The 19,910-nt window shown below is 36.4% G+C and overlaps 1 protein-coding gene across 1 annotated transcript in view; it reads right to left on the reverse strand.

Annotated features, from left to right (window-relative positions):
- Positions 1-19,910, reverse strand: part of CTTNBP2 (cortactin binding protein 2) — an 89,808-nt gene that overhangs the window by 40,427 nt on the left and 29,471 nt on the right. Inside the window, 3 exon segments of the mRNA XM_065835502.2 lie at positions 963-1,166; positions 7,563-9,228; positions 14,834-15,058. Of these exon segments, the coding sequence (XP_065691574.2) occupies positions 963-1,166; positions 7,563-9,228; positions 14,834-15,058 (2,095 nt within the window).

The following is a 19,910-nucleotide window of genomic DNA, read 5'->3' on the forward strand; positions in this document are numbered from 1 at the left end:
GTTCTTGGCAATAGCAAAGAATCTGTCAGTTTTAAAGGCACTATTCTCACCTTTTACTGTGAAATAAAATCTTGACTTTACCAAAAATTAATAGAATTTTTTGTAATTAGTATTGGTGAATTTCATCTTAAGTCTCCAAAACAGCATAATGAAATTATTTGAAGTATAAGAACCTAGGAGATTTTTACATCAGTAGGAAAAACTGCAGTAACATATACTGGAATTTTAAAGAAAACATAAGGCTCTCAAACAGCAGTTAAAAGACTGCAAATTATCGCTTGGAGTTTGTATCCATGACATTTGTATCTGTCCCTAACATATTTCCCTCATTTCAAAAATATATTCATAAAATATGAAGACTCACTGTTGAAAGGTTCAGCGATGTGACCTTCTCGAGACTGAGGGTTGGGGTAGTGGGGAAAAGAACACTGTGAACCATCTCACCGGAGCCTAGAGAACAAACTAAGGCTACCCCATCTAGTTCAAAACATTTCTTTTTCCTTCCCAAGCAATACACTACTCCGAAACCATCTTCCATCATTTTCACTGCTGCTACAGAACATTAAAGCACTGGTGATGACGTACTCTTTCCTGCTTACTCCCTGTAGAGCAAAGCTCTTTCTTTCAAGTTGCCTTTGCTACAAAAGATCTTCAGTTTGTCGCAGAACATGGGGTGATGATATCTGGTGGCTTTTTACAGGAAAGGAGTGGAGAATTAGAATGGATGTTCCTGCAGAATGTTATCACAAGGAAGAATGCTTCCCATGTTCCAAAATTCTACCTTTGGAAGTATTGCTCATATACACACATCACACTACAACTCTTGTAATATAATCTATGTATCTCACTTTCATGTTCACATTTTTAAAAACACGCACTTGACTTGATTTAATATTTAGCACTTAAGAAATGAGCTTTTCCTAATTCACTTGAATATCGTAACAAAACTTTGAATCACTTACCTGTATGTCCATTCGTAGCAGCAGAATACAAGGCAGAATAGCCATCTTCACAAGAGTAATTAATGTCCAGTCCTTCTTCATTAAGCAGCATTGATAATAAAGTGACATTTCCCTGGGCAGCAGCTTGGTGAAGAAGGGTGGGCCTGCCACCCAGGGGCACAGGACCACCGCTTGTTAACAAAGGGGTTAGGGAGGAAGACCAGCCTGTGAGTTAAAGCAACAGAAGTTAGATGGAAGACACATAAAGCTTCGCGTTTTCTGTGTTCTTTTAAAAAATTAAAAAGGATCTTCAAAATGACACGATTTGTTAGTTTAGCAGAAGTTTTGTGATGATGTTTTGTCTATACATGAGAAGGTATTCCAAAGAATAAAAACCATGTATGGGGTGACAGTTGTTAAAGCAAATGGACAGGATTTCATTACAAAAGGTTAACAGGAAACTTGTTATGAACTATAGTAGCAGCTGGATGTCTCAAAAAAAGTTATAGTATTAAAATGTAGAAAGTATTAATTTAATTGTTGATATGCTGGGAAGGCTTTTTAAAATACGTAAAGAAAGATTTCCAGAACAAAATACTTATTTTCATACAAAATTTCATCCTCATTTACCACCTTAGTACAAACTTTAGTATTTTTATCTCACCTGCAGTTGTACAGATAAATTGCATAGAGGGCCGCTTAATAATTTCAAGTGCCTTTCAATAAGTTTGCAAAAAGAAGTAGAAATAATTTACACCAATAGTACAGAAATAAATATATTTATTATTGAACTGTACCTTAAGGTAAGGTTCCTTTTACCCAGCAATACTTAAAAAATATATTATAAAATGCTCCAGTGTGAATGAATAACAGGCTATATAAAACTTACAAGTGAAAGCTTTCAAGTCACCCTGTCAAAAAATAATATTCAGTTCAAAGCTTCGAAAGCTTAGGAGTTGTCTTGGTTAAACGTTCTCTTCATTACTTATTAGCTTTAGTAGGGAGTTTGTTAAGAATATGAAGTTTACTGCATAAGGCATAGAAAATTTTGTGCATTCTTCCTTGATCAAGGACTGCAAGAGAAAACAGGAAAAAGATTCTTTTCTTATTTCCACTATTACCTTCAGAAAATCCACATATTTCCCTCTTTAATCAATAACTTTTTATTCTGTGGCCACACATAAACTATTATATGAGGCTGAAATCTGACAATACAAAGCAGGTTCCCGCAGCTTTTACTGTGGTTCTGCAACAGCCAGGACTGAAGAGGAGCTGCAGGGCATCAGCTCCAGCTCTGTCGAGCTGATGAAGCGCTGTCCAGCCTCCAACACCTACAACTAAAAAAGTATGTGGCAGTAGCTCTACCATGCTGGGATGATCTGCTCCACATTTTGTAAAAACAAAATTTAATATGGAAGTTCCCAACAGAATTCTTTATAAGCAACAGATTTGAGAACATTGCAATATCTGAGTAAGTTTTAATTAAGGCCCAGACTTGCACAAGAATCCATCATCCGAGCAACCTCAATGAAGAACTCATAGTTCGATCCTAGCTCAGAACAACAAAAAAAATTAATGCTTGGAATATTTTCCTATTTGTTTTTAAAGTAAGCTAAATTTGTCATTTCAAATTAAGTTTACTAGTTTAGTATGTAAACAAAAAGTATTTGCAGTATTTTCACAATGTTAGCCTATTATTCAACTTATTTGATATTGACTGTAAGAAATCATCACTACAGCTATGAAGTTACCATATAAATCCAACTTTAAACCAATGACAAACTGTAAAGGTATCTCCATCCATCTTCAATTCTGAACCTACCTTCTGACTATCACTAATATTTGTTTCTCCAGTATTTTTAATTAGAGTATTTTGAGGGTTTTCTGAAGTTTGTAAAGAAAACCAAAACCAACCAAACAAGAAAACAACACCAAAAGCAATAGAAAAAGTAAACTGCATCCTTTGAGTGGTAAAAAAAAAAAAAATAAAAGTATTTCCAACTTCTGATGTTTGAGAAAAGTTAACTTTTACAAAATCTCCAAAGGTCCAAACAATAACTTTTATTCTTCTTTTCCATTATAAACGCGTTTTTATTTTTCCAACGTTTTGTTATTCTTTGAAACTGTGATGCAGCTGTTGTTATGTATGTTATATCTGTTTTTAAAATGGTACTGGTGTAGTTTTTACTGTCTTGCTGTTGTAGTTAACTAACAGTGGACATTGGTTCGTCGCTTGGGTGGTGCTCCAGATGTTAACGTTCTTTGTCCAAGTTATAGTGGAATTATTTGGGGGAATTTGAGGAGCCTGACACCAATCTTTAAGCATGAACTTCAATTTGCCAAGCAGTTTTGTAACATGAATAGTATTTCTGGGTTCCCTTCCTTATTGAAAATAGTGGAAGTTTTTGTTTTGTTTTGTTTCTTTTTGTTTTTAACAGACATGCAAAAATAAAAGAATTTTTTTGTGCCATGTGTGGTATCTTCACTTTCACTTCAATTCCTTGAAATTAAAATTATGTTGTTGCAATTCAATGATGAATTCATTATGCTAGGTTATCATTTGATGAAAACCTTCTACTGAAAAAGATACAAAAACCAGGTAATAACACAAATATAACCTTAGCTTCTACTATCAGTATAAAGCAATTTAACAAAGCTGAATAAATCCAGCAAAATACTCCAAAATTAGAAAATACCGATAAATAAGGTACATCGTTACAGATGCAAAAAGTTAGGAAATGTGAAGCATCTGTGAAAGCTTGTAGGCCATGCAGTGATGAAGGGCAGAGGGACAGACAAAAACAGCTTCTGGCATCAGCTTCAGAATGTGAGATGGTTAATTTCAGAGCCCAGATCAGTTCCTCCCCCCGTTGCCTTTTATCTTCGAGGCCAATTGTATAGAGAGAATAAATCAATCATTACAGAAATGAGCAAAATAAAAAACATACTTCATTGAAGAGTGACATCGAAAGCGCAAAACCAAGAAGAAAGTGAAAGCAAAAATCCCAGGGGTATGAAAATCCAGCTGCCTACATAGGTTTCCAGTTTGAAGTCTTACAGCCATTGAAATCTAGAAATCCAAACATAGCAGAACCATTTTGGCACCAGTTCAAAGGCTACTGAAGTTAATGAAAACACTGTCGCAGATTTTGAATCAGGCCATAAATGTTCATTGGAACTTCTCTGTGTGCTGTCTGTTCAACGTTAATGACAAAAGCTGCTGTCTTTGCCTACCAGGCATGGAAAGAACGATGCGCGGTCCAATGCCCCAGCCCTCAGAGAAGGTATCATCACAGTCATTTGGCAGAACACATAACCAAAACAATCAGTGCCCTAAGTTTGCTCTTAACAGTTGCTCTTTCTGGACTCAAGACATTCCCCTACAGAAAAATCAGGCTGTTGATATGTTCTTAAAGCAATCTGAGCTAACTAGGAAACAATTTTAAAATTAATAAATAGAATACTTTAGTGATTAGGCTATTATCAACTAATCTGACGCCACTGTAAGAAGAAAGAAACAAAAATGTATTGAAAAACAAAAAATATAAAAGTGGAGGACTCTTTCAATATCTTTTTTAATATGTTAAATTTGTTTTGCACTGTTTAAAAATATTAACAAATTCTGCTTGAAGCTCACTACTTACTATACAATAAAATATGGATAAGATTTCACGACACTCTGCTTTAACTGAAAGTAAAATTGAAATTCTAACATTTTCTGAAAAAAATAAATAAAACAGATTAAAACCAACCAGAACATTAATAAAACTAACAGAATCTGTGACTAAAGGGCATGAAAATGCAGATACGGGAAGAACGTTTCAGCAGTATTTGTAGTGTTTTAGATGCTGCTCACCTCAAGAAAAGTCATACTTGAAAAAAAGTGAGTGACTTGAATTCAGTCATTACTGACTACATTATCCTAATGAAAACAGTGTTATTAAATTTGGTTTATCTTCTCTAAGACAAAGTCTATTTCCATATATATTTACAAACCCTATTTTTTTCTTTTCTCAGCAGAAAATGCTGAGGGAAATGTCTTTCCATACTTGCATAACATCTGTTGCCCAAAGTTTATTTAGTTCCACAGTTTGTCAAAACACTCAGTCAAAATAGATTAAGTTCCCTTAAAAAACAAAAATAAAATCGGACTGCAGAATAAGTGCAATAAAATGTAAGCATTAGTTTGGGTAAAAGACAAAGGAGCTCCTCAATATTTACCTGAATACTGCAGATAAATTTATCAAAGTTCTTTTGAGCCTGTTTGCAGTCAGTAATCGAGGGATATTAAAATAACATCTCTATACTATTAAAATGAAACAGCTGACCACTAACTAGAGTTTAAGCAATCTTTCTTTCAAGACTTCAAGTTATGGGATACATTTCCCATTTACAATTGCAAAAACACACAAAAAGCAGTGCCACTTACAAAATACTAACAGTGTCAAATGTTCAGAGTAAGGATTATAGGGGGATTAAAAGAACCCAAATGTTTCCATGCCTTCCAAAAACAAGTGATTGGAGTATAAATGAAGAAAGGCAACCTGAACACATAAATGAGCCCAGTTCTAGAAAACGAATGGTTTTTGACAAAAAACACATCTTTAGGAATCGCCTCTGAGAACTGTCATGAATTTCACATGAAGCACAAATTGACTACTTGGTGGAAGAGTTATATTTAAAAGGTTCATTGTTCTCCTAAGAAAAAGGTTTATACTTGGAAGCACAAACTAAAGCAAGAACAACACATTGAGTTATAAGTCTAGCAGTGGTAATTTCGTTTTTAAGACAGAATATTTTTTTTTTTTTTAGAATAATTAAAAACTGTCTTAAATCACTGCCAAACACCATCTAGTTAATGTAAGACTAACTGAAATCTACAGCCTAATTCATGCTGATAGGATTTGTGCAAGACAGCCTCTTGCCTACAAAAACTATTCACTTTGCATCTGATTTTGCCAATAATTTGTTAATAAAAACCTTAGATTTCTTTTTTAAATGAAATTTTAATTCCATTATGTAGCCTAATAGCACCTGAAAGCAAATGAGGTTTGAAGAGTATCTGAAATAGTGGGAGGTTAATGATCTATCTGACCTGGCAATCAGACTCAGCTATGAATAAGAATTTAAGATGAAAATTCAGGACACCCATATAAAAACCAGCAAATTGAAGAGGCAGCCATCAAATTCCACAGTTGTTAACTCTGAGAAGTAGTAGACAAATGGAAGATGAGATTGTTGAGCTCATATTTTTATGGCACAGTTCAGAAAGGAGAGAGGATTCTGGCAGTATGGTGCCATAGCCAAATGACCGGGTTACTCCAGAAACATGCAGAAAGACTTTCAATGAAGTGGAATGGGAAGAAAAATTCAAAAATAATGTAAACCGTGGAATCTCCTACATATACAGTCTGCCACATACTGCTTTTGGAACAGCTTCCACAAGACTGGTGAGTTCAACTGTCTTATCAGACAGTGGTGCAGCAGAAAAGCGGTTAGTTATCAGAAAGTGGCTGGTTGTGCGATGGAAGCAGACCAGCTAAGCAGGGCTTTTATACCCTGTAGATGATGATACAGGGACTAAAGATATGAGGGACTGAAGTAGCATAACTGAGCTCAGAATAACTGTTGAAGGCTTGAGACCTTTCAAATATTCTTCAATGCTGATGAAGGTCTAAAGTGTTCCATAACTGTGTCCATCTTTCTCACTGCAGTGCAAGTCAGGCTAAAGAGGGGCCTTATGTAATGTTCTAGCGCTGTTGATCCCAGCAGGGAAATATGTTGACACAAAGATTTATAGGAGATCCACTATTAAGTAAAAGGTAGATCAGTGCAGCCTTTGCTCATTTAATTGCCATCAAGGAGATACCCTGAAGTTGGCAGCACGTTAGGCACACAAATAAGTCCTCACCACAATGCAAAAAGAATAGCAGATACACACACTGACTCCAGACTTCGACTGTCAACATGACATTTAATGTCTCCAGCAGCAAACCTTTGCTTATATCTGTTGAAATAAACCTGTGAGATACCATACACAGGTATTAACAAAGCCTGCACCTAAACCAAGAACTACAGAAAAATGGAAATGAAAATGGAATATATTTGAAACCACCCTGTTATCCAGGTAATTATATAACTTAACGTGCAACCATCTAATGCCTTAGGAGAATACAGTAGCCCCAGCTATGTCCTATTTTCTAAAAGATTCACAAAGCACTAAAATACATATTCCATGGAAGATCACCAGCAGAGGTAACTTTCAGACCGAAAAAACATTTTTAAGTGCAAAATAATAGCATTGACCAAAAAAAGAAAAAAAGAGTTTCCTTAATATACGATGATTTGCAGTCCATTTATTTTAAATATTAGTCCTCTTTTACCTTTTAAAAAAAGCCTTCAATTTGGAGACCTCTTTGATGAAGCAAACTAATTTACGACATAATTAAATCAGCAAAAGAATTCCCATACCCCTGGAATGTCAAAAAAAAAAAAAAGTTAAAATCTCAGCTTTTAGAAGGTAAAAAACAGAAAGGTATATAAAAATAAAGCAAATAAGAGATAGAAAAAACAAAACATTATTTTAGAGGGAGACAGTTTGTAGCATATCAATCCCTTTACCTGATGCTGTTACCAGGAGGCTGTCTGAATCACATGGTCTACAGGATGAAGAACTAACAGGGTTTATGGAGGAGCTACAGGCAATGGTGGCGGGAATGACAAAGGAATTTTCTGAACATGCAGGTTGGTTCAGTCCAGGGAAGTGGGAAGGCCAGGCACCCACCTGAGAGGAGGCTATGGCTGGTATGGCACAGCCTGCAGGTGCCACAGATAAATCTATAGCAGGTTTTGGTGGCAGCTGAGGTGAGGACTTAGAAATAATTTCCTCATTTATTACCCTGATTCCTTGTGGTGAACTTGAAAGAGGTGAGGTCACGGTTTTGCTGTCAGTTTTTGCACCTGTATTTGGGGATCGACTACTATCCATTAAAACCTTAAGCTGTGGGTGTGGTGGAGAAGGAGTTTGTGAAAGCCCTGGTTTTTTAGGAGGAATAGGTGGAGGATTTCCTCTGTCAATTCTTGATACACTGGGAGTCTTTAAACTCGGCCTACCAACTGGGGGGTAAGTGCCAGCTTCCACTGAATGTGACGTCCCTGGTCGTGACGGAGCACTGCTCTGGGGGCTTGTAAATCTTGAAAGGACTTGGGTAACGGTATTCCGAGCTACCTGTTTGGCAACTAGGTTGTCACGACTAGTAGGGGATACGTCCCTTGAGGGAGGGCTTTGGGTTGTGTTTCCATTTTGGTCTTGATCATTTGCATTTGCTTGAAATCTAAATCTAGCTGCTTGGATTCGTGGATTGAGGCCTGGATGCCCAGTAGTGTTGGCAGATGGTGAATGCAAACTGTGCATAGATGAAGTTAGTGAGGCGTTCTGAGCAGCAGCAGCAGTCGGTGCTGCAGGGCCGAAAAGGGAAGGACTATTTGGAAAAGGAGAAGTGCTACTTGGTAAATCAGGTGATGAGCCTGTACTTGGTCCATTTTCCTCAATTCTGTTTTGATTCTGTGTAAGAACAGGAGTTGCAGGAGGGACGAGTTCACTAGATGAGGACTGCCTATCAATGACAGGCTTCACAAGTGCTGCATTGGCACACACATTCACTTTTGTATTGCCAGACACTAGTGGGTTCACTGTAGAAGGCTTTAAGGAAACAGTCAAAGGCAACTTCTTAACATTTTCTGTGCTACTGTCCATCACTACAGTATCTGTTTGGCAGGCAACAGTTCTTGAACTTGGCTCTTCTGTTTCAACAGAAACAGAAACAAGACTCCTATCTTTGTTTTTATCTTTGTTTTTAAGAGAAAGATTAGCTTTACTTTCATTCTCCTTTTTTAATTGCTCAATCATTTTGATCATTTTATCTCTTTCTTCTCTGAGGTCACTGGTATGTGCTTCCTCTCTATGAAGTTTAGCACGTAACTGCTCTCTCTCTGTGTCAAACTCAGACAGCTGCTTTTCCATTTGAGCTTCCATTTGCGTACTCCTTTGTTTCTCAGCTGCAAGAGACTCCTCCAATTCAGCAGCCTTTTTCTTTTGCTCTTCAAATTTTGACATCACTTCTTCCAGTTTCTGGGCTTCCTCTACAATTCGGCCAGACAACTGCTTACACTCTTTCACCAGCATCAGTACTATATGCTTATTCTTTCCACGTTCTTCTTCAAGACGAGCAGACAGCTTTTTGTGCTCCAGCTCAAGACTCTGTAACTGAGATTTTTCCATTTCCAACTGTAAGAAAGCATAGAGAAAAATTCTCACTAACAAGACACTTTCAACATAACCCAATATTAACCTGACACTGATACTTCAGCTTTTGAGAGTTTGCCTAAAGTGAACCTGTCCAGCCCAGGAAAGTAATTTGTGATACCTAACGCAAGTACCTATAGTATTATACAAGCAAAAGAAAGAAAGAGGCATCTCTGAAGAGCAATACAGAAACTAAGCAAGCCCATCTACTTTCCTTCATCAACAACACAAAGACTCCCGAAAGTGATTAAATGCGTGCAATTTCTGAGTGAGGAGCTGCTTGTTCTCCAGAAATTGGACACAAGAGATCACAGAAAGTCCTCTTCTCAGTGGAGTAACGAAACACAAGCAAGAGATGAGCTTTGCAAAAAAACTTTGAGATGAGAAATGAAACATGTAGATTTCAGGTCTTCCTCAGACTGAAGATTAGGGTTCAAAATTATACTAATTTCAGAGTTTAAGATAATACAGTGTCATGAATATATTTATTGTAAACCATAATGTGGGAAACAAGGTGGCCTGGGGGTTGGTAAAAGCTATGGAATATCTCCTCTCGCATTCAATACTTAAAGTATTGTCTCAATTGCTAGATGAAAACCCCAAACAGACACACAGGCAAAAAACCAACCAACCAAATGAGGCATAACAATACAATAGCTTTTCAGAATAGTATGCTGCAGTATACTATTCCCTGTCCTCTCCAATAGGAGATGAAATTTCTTAGCTCTGGAAGCTTTTTCCACATTACTGTAAATGTGTCTACAATTCATTTTTAACTAAACTGCATTCAAACAAAGGCTGATATAAATACAGTTTTTTAATAACCGTTTTGTTACTCTCCAGTGATACCATAGAGTTGAAACTCATGCCATCAAGAGATGAGTAGAACAGAGAGTCTGCAGTTTTAACATAAATAAATCCCACCTGCTATAGCTCATTGTCCCCAGGATAATTTTTTCCCACATAGTAAGCAAAATTCAAATACAAGGAAACATTTAAAAAGGAAGTGAAATGACATAGAGAGAATAAACAATAAATCCCGCATGAATTTACATTTATAGATGAACATGTGTCTCAGTCTCCCAACATTTCTTATCACATTACCTGACTGTAAATTTGTCTTCTGTTTTCTTTAGAAGAATGGGAAAAAGAGGTGATGACAATATTGATGTAATGTATATTACAGCAATAGTAAAATTTCTTCCCGAAATCATACCATTATCATAAGAAACAGTGCAATAATAGGAAGAAATCACTATGCAAAATTATACCTACATTAGAAATGTAATCTTGGCTTCAAACACCTCAAAAACCATTTCGCAGTAGAGAGGCTCCACTGGGGTTTTAGAGATTCATCCCAGGTAAACCAGTATACTCTGTACAATGCATTTAACAAAACCAAGTCCACCCATTCTTATAAACAGTGTTTATGTTTGAAAAATAAGATTCAGCATTATCAGTCATTGCTAAACAAGCAATATCAGCAACACCACCTCTTCAGTAACATTAATGACAGTACAGTTGCAAATTAAATTAACAAGCTATTATGAAGACACTATTCTAGAATGGCCCCATTCACAGTTCTTCAGTTGCAGTAAATAATATTTTTTTTTCTCAAGCATTTCTTTTATTTTTTTTTTCAAAGAATCTGACAGCATTTGGATGCTTCACAAACATTTCAAGGAATATGGTGCATTCAACAGTAACTGTGTAGCATCCAACAGTTTATTTTTTGTTAAATCATACAAAAATGTAATGAGGAATATATACAATTTTTAAAGCCTGAAAAAACAATAAGATTAGAGTAAAAATGTTTTTATCAAGATTTTCTGTTCTTTATTATTCCTCAATTTTGCTTTCAGATGAGACTGGTTCTATAAATTAACTGTTGTGAAAATACATTACTTTCAAATAATTACAAGCAGATTTTAACATATAACTGGGATGAAATGATTCCTGCTCTGGCAGGGGGATTGGACTGGATGATCTTTTGAGATCCCTTCTGATCCGTAACATGCTGTGATTCTGTGGTACCATACTGTTATATTACCTTATTTGTAAGCATTGCATATATATGTATATTAGGGATTCTTTATTTCTAAGTCCTCTATTTGATTTCAAATTGACAAGAACAGCATTAATTTCTCTCTTCACTTTGTCTCTCATGTCTATGTCTTCCCCATTGCTCTTGATTTGGTTGCACCATCTCGAAGAGGAAAAGCCTCTGAATACCTACACTGCATTGTTTCCATTAGATGACAAGTTTGGAACTAGCTGTAATTATTTATGAGTTTATGAACTAACTATGACACGATTTTTGTGAAGTGTACTATATGCACACACTAAATCATATCTGTAATGTAATAATCCGGAAATGTGTCGAAGAAGTATTTGAAAAAGGAAAGAAAAAACAGATACTGAGAAAAATGACAGTATCTCACAAAGAACTAACCAGCAATGGCCCTTCAAAGGTGAGAGACAGAGTGCATGGCTCATGAGAAAACATCGAGGGAGCTCGTCTGGCTTAGTCTAGTAAAAAAAAACAACTAAGGGATGATCTAATATCAATAAACCATTCCTTTTGAAGGGTCCTTGCAATGATGACAGAGTCAAATTCTTCTTTATAGTGGCAGATGGGGCCTGATAACAAAAGGTTAACACCAAAAAAATTGCTCTTTGAGAGGCTCAGTCTTGGAAAAAAGTTCTTCAGAAGGATCATGGTGCAGAAAGGCTGCAGCATTCCTGGGGGGTTGCAGGACACAGCTAGACAGATTCACAGATGACCAGATGTACTGCTGGTGATAATCTGCTTTAAGCACAAGGTTAGACTAAATCACATCAATGGGCCTCGTCCAACCAATGTGCCTGTCTTTCTTTGAGCATGCATGCCAATATTAACTTCTTCGCAAATATCTCACAAATCAAGAATTGCCATTTTGATTATCTGGTTTTGAGTTCCCAGGAAACTTCAAAACGAATTTTGATAGCAGCTCCAAGAAAAGCATTCAAAGAGATGGAAGAGGATGGAGATTTAACACAAAGCAGATGACATCTGGGGATTAGGTGTTTGGTATATGGTAAGCCTATGACTGACAGTCTTATCTGCACCTCTCTCATTTTTCTACATTCTGGCACGTTGTTATGACTTGCTTTTTATGATCAAATAAAAATTTTAGTGAAATAATACTTTTACAGTCACTATATTCACAAATAATAAGTTCGCAGGAATAAGAGTTCGGTCTGTGCCTGTTTGAAGTCCAGCAATACCCAGAGAAAACAAACACAGCTGTTCACAGACTTCATTGTCTGGTGTAGGAGTGAGACTGAGGCAATTCCAAACATGAAGATAGAGGCATCACACATTTGGAGAAGGAGGAACCAATCTTGGAGGGAGGACGTACAGCTGGCTCTGTACTTAGGTCATATTTGTCTAGGCTTAACTTGAGGTTTGTTGTTGTTTGGTTGTTGTTTTTTTTTGTTTGTTGGTGTGGTTTTTTTTTTTTCCTAACATTGGGTCACTCTACTTTGTCAAACATTTCTAGAAATCCCTCAAATACCTTCATTACCCTCATGCAAGGAGGGATCTGAGAGTTGTACAACAGAAAAACGTGGAACCTAAGGGAAGGTAAACCACTCAATGAATGGTTTGTGAATGAACAGAGATGGTTGAGGGATATGTCATCTGTTGCCACAAACCCAAGAAGTTTAAGAGATGCCCTGTCCAAATAGCATTTGTAATTTGCTTTACAAGAGAAAAGTGTGAGTTCCGTAGAGAGTCATGCACACAGCTGCTCAACACCATCCAGTTTGTTTTCACATCCTGGGTTATTTAAACTTCCTGTTTGTTACAAGGAGTAGAAATGGCAGAATCATAATGCCACACTTTCAAAGCAACACACAGTTTTTCAAGTGTAGAACTTTAACATTTGGCTTAAAAGTTACAGACTTTAGAGAGGTTTAAGTAGTTCTGAAGGTAAGAATCAAACTGCAAAATAAATTAAGACCAAGCTACTTAAGATTTGAAGAAAAAACCCTTATGTGTTTTTCTAGGAAACAAAGGACAAGAGGGTCCTTTCCTGTATGTGCAGACTTGCAGATACGGACTTCGGTAATAAATATGGGCCAAAAAAGGACAAAAAATGGAATTTACATATCAATACCCTGACTTTGAGATATAGTCTCACTATGTGAGCCCATCTTACATACATGTATCTGTCCATATACTAAAAGCCAGGGACAGATGAAGAGTTTACGTACACGAAGAGACTTGTGGTCACACACTGAAAAAAGAACCTAATCCAGCTGTCCAGGCAGATGTGTCAGGGTCTCTCCCAATATCATTCTTCAATCAGAATAATCAAGCTCACTGACTCTTTTGTATGCTGAGATAACCCTTTCCGCAAAATCTCAACTTACTTAAAAAAGGATGTGAAAAAGAAAACTAACGTTTAAGAGTCCACAAAAAGAAGTGCTGGGTAAGTACAAGTAACAGTTCACTACATAAGCCATTGCACTGTTTTAAGCTGTACATATTGTACATATGGTCTAGCATTATTCATTTCTTTTAATACAGCATCTGATTTTCTGAAGTCTTAACAGAGCATGGCTGCTTAAACCAAACGAAGCAACAGAGACAGGATAACAACAAAAGGTTTGCTGATTTAATTCAAGCATGTGTTTCCAGAATACTTCCAGTACATTTGTGTGCATATTATTTCCCAAAGGGCAATTACTACCAAAATCAATTTCATGTCAATCATCTTAGAATGGTCTGTTTGTTTCTATTTTTTTAAACATCAATATAAAACTGTCACCAAAAAGCTATTTCACAGCTGCTGAAGAAATTTGATCATACCAGTGAGGATGATCCAATGCCTAGCAAACATTTATTTTCTAATTATTCAAAAATGCCTGGTCTAGATCAGTCTATTATATTACTGTTCTCCTCTTTCCTTTTGGAAACCCCTTCCCACACATTCATATTTAGCTATGCTTTAGGAATCTATCACTTACATCTTAGTGAAATATGTGCAACCAATCAATCATTCAATTTCAAAATGACACTGTTTTATCTTCAATATGAGACTTTTTTTGCAACATAGTTGTTTCAAAATAATTTTCTCTTTACAGCACATGTTCTAAATAGGCAAACAAGTATTTTTATAGTAATAATTTATTTTTACTGATTTATGAAACAGAGCCACCTAATATAAAATGTAAATTATTTATTCTGTGCTATTTAGGTTGGAATAAAAATAACAGTAGCACCTCTAGGCTTCAATGCTGTTGGTTTAAAAATATGTTGTGATGATGCTTTCTCAGCTCACACTGAGATATCCACTTAAATACTGCATCAACTTGTACCAGTTAAATTTAATTTATTTCATAAGTAGAGCTAAATTCATGGAATGAATGAGGTGTGCACACAAAATATCACCACAAAATCAGCAACTCACTATACATGACAAGTGATTACATTTTAACACTTGCAAGGATAAACAAGTTAGACAAAACCTCAGATTTAAAAAGTGGTATGAAGGAACAAATCAGGAGAAGGAAAAAAGGAAAAAAGTTGGTAGCAAGATACCTTCTTTTGTCTGTTTTCAGCAGCAGCCAACTGAGCTGACATTCTTTCTTGCATTTTCCTGCAGTGAGCCATAACAGCTTCTAAAATAGACAGGGGGTTCATGCATATTGGCTTCTTTTCTTTGTCACCAGCACCTGCCTCAAAGTCTCTCTGAAGAGCCAGAAATGGGTCACTCAGATTAAATCTTCCATATCGCTCCTGGATAAAAACCTCTTTGCGCCGAGCCTAACGAAGGAAAACAAACAGACAAATGAATAAACCTAAATGCATTCTTTGGAGTATATCCCCACATAGAAGAGATTTTAACCACAAGGAAAATTATGTTATTTATATTTTCTAAGTATTTTTTTTAGGTATTCATTTACAATCTCTAATAGAAATAGTCAGATACGTTGCACACAGATTTCACTACAGCAAATACAATTCACTACATAAAAAACTCCCTTCCCCTTCTCAATTCAATTAGAAATTTCAATTTGGAGCAGTTTCAGAAATATCACAAAAATAACATTGTGTAAATTGGCTGATACACAGACAGAAAAGGGAAGAAAAACATTCTAAAATAAAGTTTTCTATTTCTGTGTATTAAAATAATGCTAGTAAAAGAAATGAAAACATGCTTTGTGTGTTCACCGCAGTATCAAAATAAGTCTTTTTCAAATTTAAAAAAGTTGGTATGTTTACACATACAGAGATTTTCATAAGTAATAGCAGACAAGCTGAGAGCAAAAATATCACCAGGGCTTTTCTGAAATTGAGACCTGTCTCACATCTCTATTCAGGAAGAACTTCATTATCGTATGTTTCGCCATATTTTAAAACATAATTATATTTCCAAAATATATTGCAACACTTTATTGTCATAACAAAAAAACATATTATGCAATAAAGATCAGAAGTAGTTTTGCTTGACAAATTTTTGGTTCTTCAGCCCAACATGAAAACAGGATCAGTTTCAGAAAAGGCATTTTTATACATTTAATGTATAGTATACAGGAAGGTCACAGGTAAATATTGACTTCTAACAGTCTTCATAGAAAACACTGTTCCAAAAATCACAGACTTAAGACCCATCTAATTAGCTGGGGAACAAGAAAACCAAACCAAACCCCCCAAACAACCCCACCAGAAAGATCTAACAATTTTCTTGTGGTGTTTTTGTGCTTGCATGTGTAACAGAAAGCAGAAGGAAGCAAGCCAAATCATTATAGCACGAATTTTGGAAAAAAATGAAGGCTTGCTACCTTAAAAATCATAACATTCAGAGCAGCTCTTTAAAGAAGTATGTCTTGAAAAAAAATCAGAAAAATCCCACAGTGCACACAAACAACATCAGAAATGAATGGATCCTCTGAAAATGGATAAAACATTTATCTGTGATTTAGTTCAAATTGAGTTTGGAAGAACAAGCAAAAAAAGAGGAAGAATAAGCCAATTCTGAGGTACAAAAGAGGAAGAACAGGCGTAATGGTTACCAAATGGGTTAGCAGATCATTTGGAAAGCTCAAAGTTAAATCGTAACATATGAAAAGGTCATAAAAGGTAACACACATTTCAGAGCATAAGAAACCAAAGAACATAAGAACTATGTTAGAAAAACTCTCCAGAGAGTAAGTACAAATAACGTACCTAAGTGAATGCCCAAATTTTTCCTGTATATTGTCTACAAAACTGCAACATTGTGGGAAATTAAAAGGTAGAGAGAATTTGATTGCAATAGAAAAAGTGTGCATACATATTCTGATGCTTGAAATACTTTAGGCTATTTTTCAATTTGATAGTATAAATAGAACTTGAAAATATTTTTTAAAACAAGTCTTTAGAGCCCAACTTCCGAAAAAGCTTACAGCTTTCATTTGGGCCTAAAGACTAGCGAGGCTTACAAAGTCAGGTCGAGATTGATTGAATAGACAAAACTAAGCTGATAGAACCTACTTATTTTTTATAAATTGCCTTACAAATACCTCCCAATTAGTTTAACATTTTAATCTCGTAATGATTAACTTAGATAATAAAATAAAATAAAATAAAATAAAATAAAATAAAATAAAATAAAATAAAATAAAATAAAATAAAATAAAATAAAATAAAATAAAATAAAATAAAATAAAATAAAATAAAATAAAATAAAATAGCTAGTTCCAAAGCCAGGTGGGAAGGGGCTATATTTGTAGTTCTTCGTTCTGTAGTTACAGGACAGTATGCAGCTTAGGAATTCAACCTTCATGTAAAGGAAACAATCAAAGCCAAAAAGATGACCCTCAATGGATGAAAGTGCTAAGCAGCCAAACAAGATGACAAACCCAAGCAGGTTAAGAATTAAATGAAGATAGAGGCACAATCCATATATAAATTATTAGTAGTGTAAAAGCCACTTAGTTTATATAAAGAAAGTCAGCCATCAAAGTACAGGAAATAACAGTGATGTAGCAGTTCAGCTGTAAATAAAAGAGACCACCAGAGCTTCCATTCTTAAATGCGGGACCAACCGCAAAAAGAGAAGACAAGCAGATTAACTGATCTCAGCTGCAAAGGCAAATACTCATGCCTTTAAGGAAACATAGGTGGACAACTTGTGAAATAATGTGTATTATCCAGTTTTTTCTATGACCTATGACTAGCTGTCCTCTCAGCAGATACCGTATGCATGCAATGCAAACAGGTCATAATCTCAAATAAAGCTAAAATGGCAAAATTGGAGGAACTTAAAGATAGAGGATGCATCAACGATGCTTTCCTGCCAAGACTTTCCTCCTCCTTTTTAATTAGAACAGTTTGAGTGCTGCTACTTTGGAATCAGAGCTGTTTAATAACACTTCTGAAAGTATCAGGCAGATAAAGGGGAAAAATTATCCCAGAAGTGGGTTAGAATGTTTCTTCAAGGCCACTAGCTCCAGCTTAAAACAGAAAGGCAGTCAACAGTGGTGATCATTGGTTGATCAGACACACAGATAGCTGAGCTGGACTTCAGAGCAACCAGCCTGCTGCCTTTGTAACCAACAGACACCATAAGGATCACAGAAAGTAATGGAAGGTTCGTGTGGATAACAACGACCCAGAAACAAAAAAGACATTTTCAAGGCAAAATTTAGGCTAATATGTAAGACCTTCATTACTACATGGTGACACAATATGCTCTGAAATGTTCTCTAACATGCATAGGAATTAACAGAGCAAGTAAGCCAAAAGCCTAGTGCACATCTGACAAAATAGTAAAGGAACTGGGTGTTTGGATTCATTAACTATAGAAAAGATGAAACTCTACAGAAGGCATGAGCCTCATCTGAATGACAATCAAAACAATCTGCTGGCATTAAGAACTGAAGTGGCTAGAGGAAAATCTGAAAGCTAAAGTCTGTGGAAAAAACAATAGGTCCCAAACAGCACGTGGTTTGGGATGACAGAGCCTGTGGGGCTGAAGCCCTCACTGACCACGCTCAGGCACAGGGTAAAACAGACTGGCAACTCTCAAGCCAGGGACAGTAAAGTCATCTCAGGACGATTCCAACTCAGAAGGGCACTAAGTGCAAAATAGTAAAATAGATGTTTCTAAAAAATATAAGATAAAATGATGGGATGAGGATGATAAAAGCAAAACAATGAGTAGTTCCCTAAAATTAGGGCCAAAGTGGCAGAAAGACAAGTTAGATTGTACTGGTGGAAGAATGATGTTATACGTCATGGAAAACTTACAGTTCAAGTTAGATACATACAATTCCCGTTATTTGAAATTATTAGCCTAAACAGGAAAAGTCTCTTGCAAGAACTGCACTACCAGTTGCCTGATCAGATTGCAACTGCAACTATGATCTACTGAGGAAAACTGGAGAAATGGTGGGAGGCAGGAAACCACAGTGCCTTCCACGCAGTCTGGACAAATACCTCACCAACATAGAAATGACTCACGTTTTAGAAAACATTAGTGGTTGCTTCAGGAAACCCAAAAATATAGGTTATTCAGGATCAAAAAGCCAAGACTGACAGTAAAGAGCTGCAAAGGGTCCCTGGATGCTGATTACTGGGTGACAAAATGACAGATGAAATTCAACACAGAGAATCAGAAAGTGGTGCACACGGAACAAGTGGACATTCATTTCACACATAAAACGACAGACGCTACACTCTGTGTTACCAACAGCCAAGGTTTTAGTCATAATAGAAACTGCATTAAGTGATAAAGCTCATCTGCACACCCACAAGGGAGCCCAGAGAAACAATAGCACAGGGGGGAACACAACTAATACCTGGCTGGGATGCTCTCAGGCCCATCAACCCATCCCAGACCTGTCTCCACTAGCCCAGATCATCCCAGAGGCACAGCACACACCCAAACTAAGGACTCCAGAGGAACAAACACCTTCTTTGAGCAACTCTCAGGGTGTCCCAGGAGAACCTCAGCTCCACTGGCCGCAGAAAAGGAGAACGATGAGTGACTGTTTACTCATCTAACATAAGGATTATGGAGCATCCAGTAACTCCACGTATCCACAGGATACTTGGCTAGGTGGACCTCAGATCTGAAGTGGCCTGGCTTTTATGTTCTTCAACATAGCTCACGTAAAAACAAATGACTGGAACAGAAAAGCAAGGAAAACAGCATTTTGACTATACTGAAGTCTCAACAGATAACATCCAACTGTTGTCTGTATTCTCAGTTTTTATTACACAGAATCACTCTCTTAGAAGTCATAGCATTGGTCCTAAGACTCATCTCGTAAAAGACACCACAGTGAGCTCTGGAATGTTAATATCACTTCATGTTCCCAATTAACCTCAAACAAATCAGCAGGGGTGACTAGAGATACCTGTAATCTCCCTCATCTCCCCCTCTCAGCTGAACACAGGTGTCAACAGCCACCAGGCACTGATACAGCCTTTCACTGTGCAGGAGATTAGTACTCTGGTAAACTGAAACCCACTACTTCTTGGGTATTTCTGCTATTTAATTGTCCCGTCACAGAAAAATAAATACACAAAGTAGTTTAAATAAAGATGTTTTGAATGAAATAACAAAACGAAATACATTGCAAAGAAAAACACTGAAAGAAGAATGTCAAAACACTGAGAGTGTCAAGAC

The sequence above is a fragment of the Patagioenas fasciata genome, chromosome 1 (genome assembly GCF_037038585.1).
Source record: "Patagioenas fasciata isolate bPatFas1 chromosome 1, bPatFas1.hap1, whole genome shotgun sequence".
NCBI lineage: Eukaryota > Metazoa > Chordata > Aves > Columbiformes > Columbidae > Patagioenas > Patagioenas fasciata.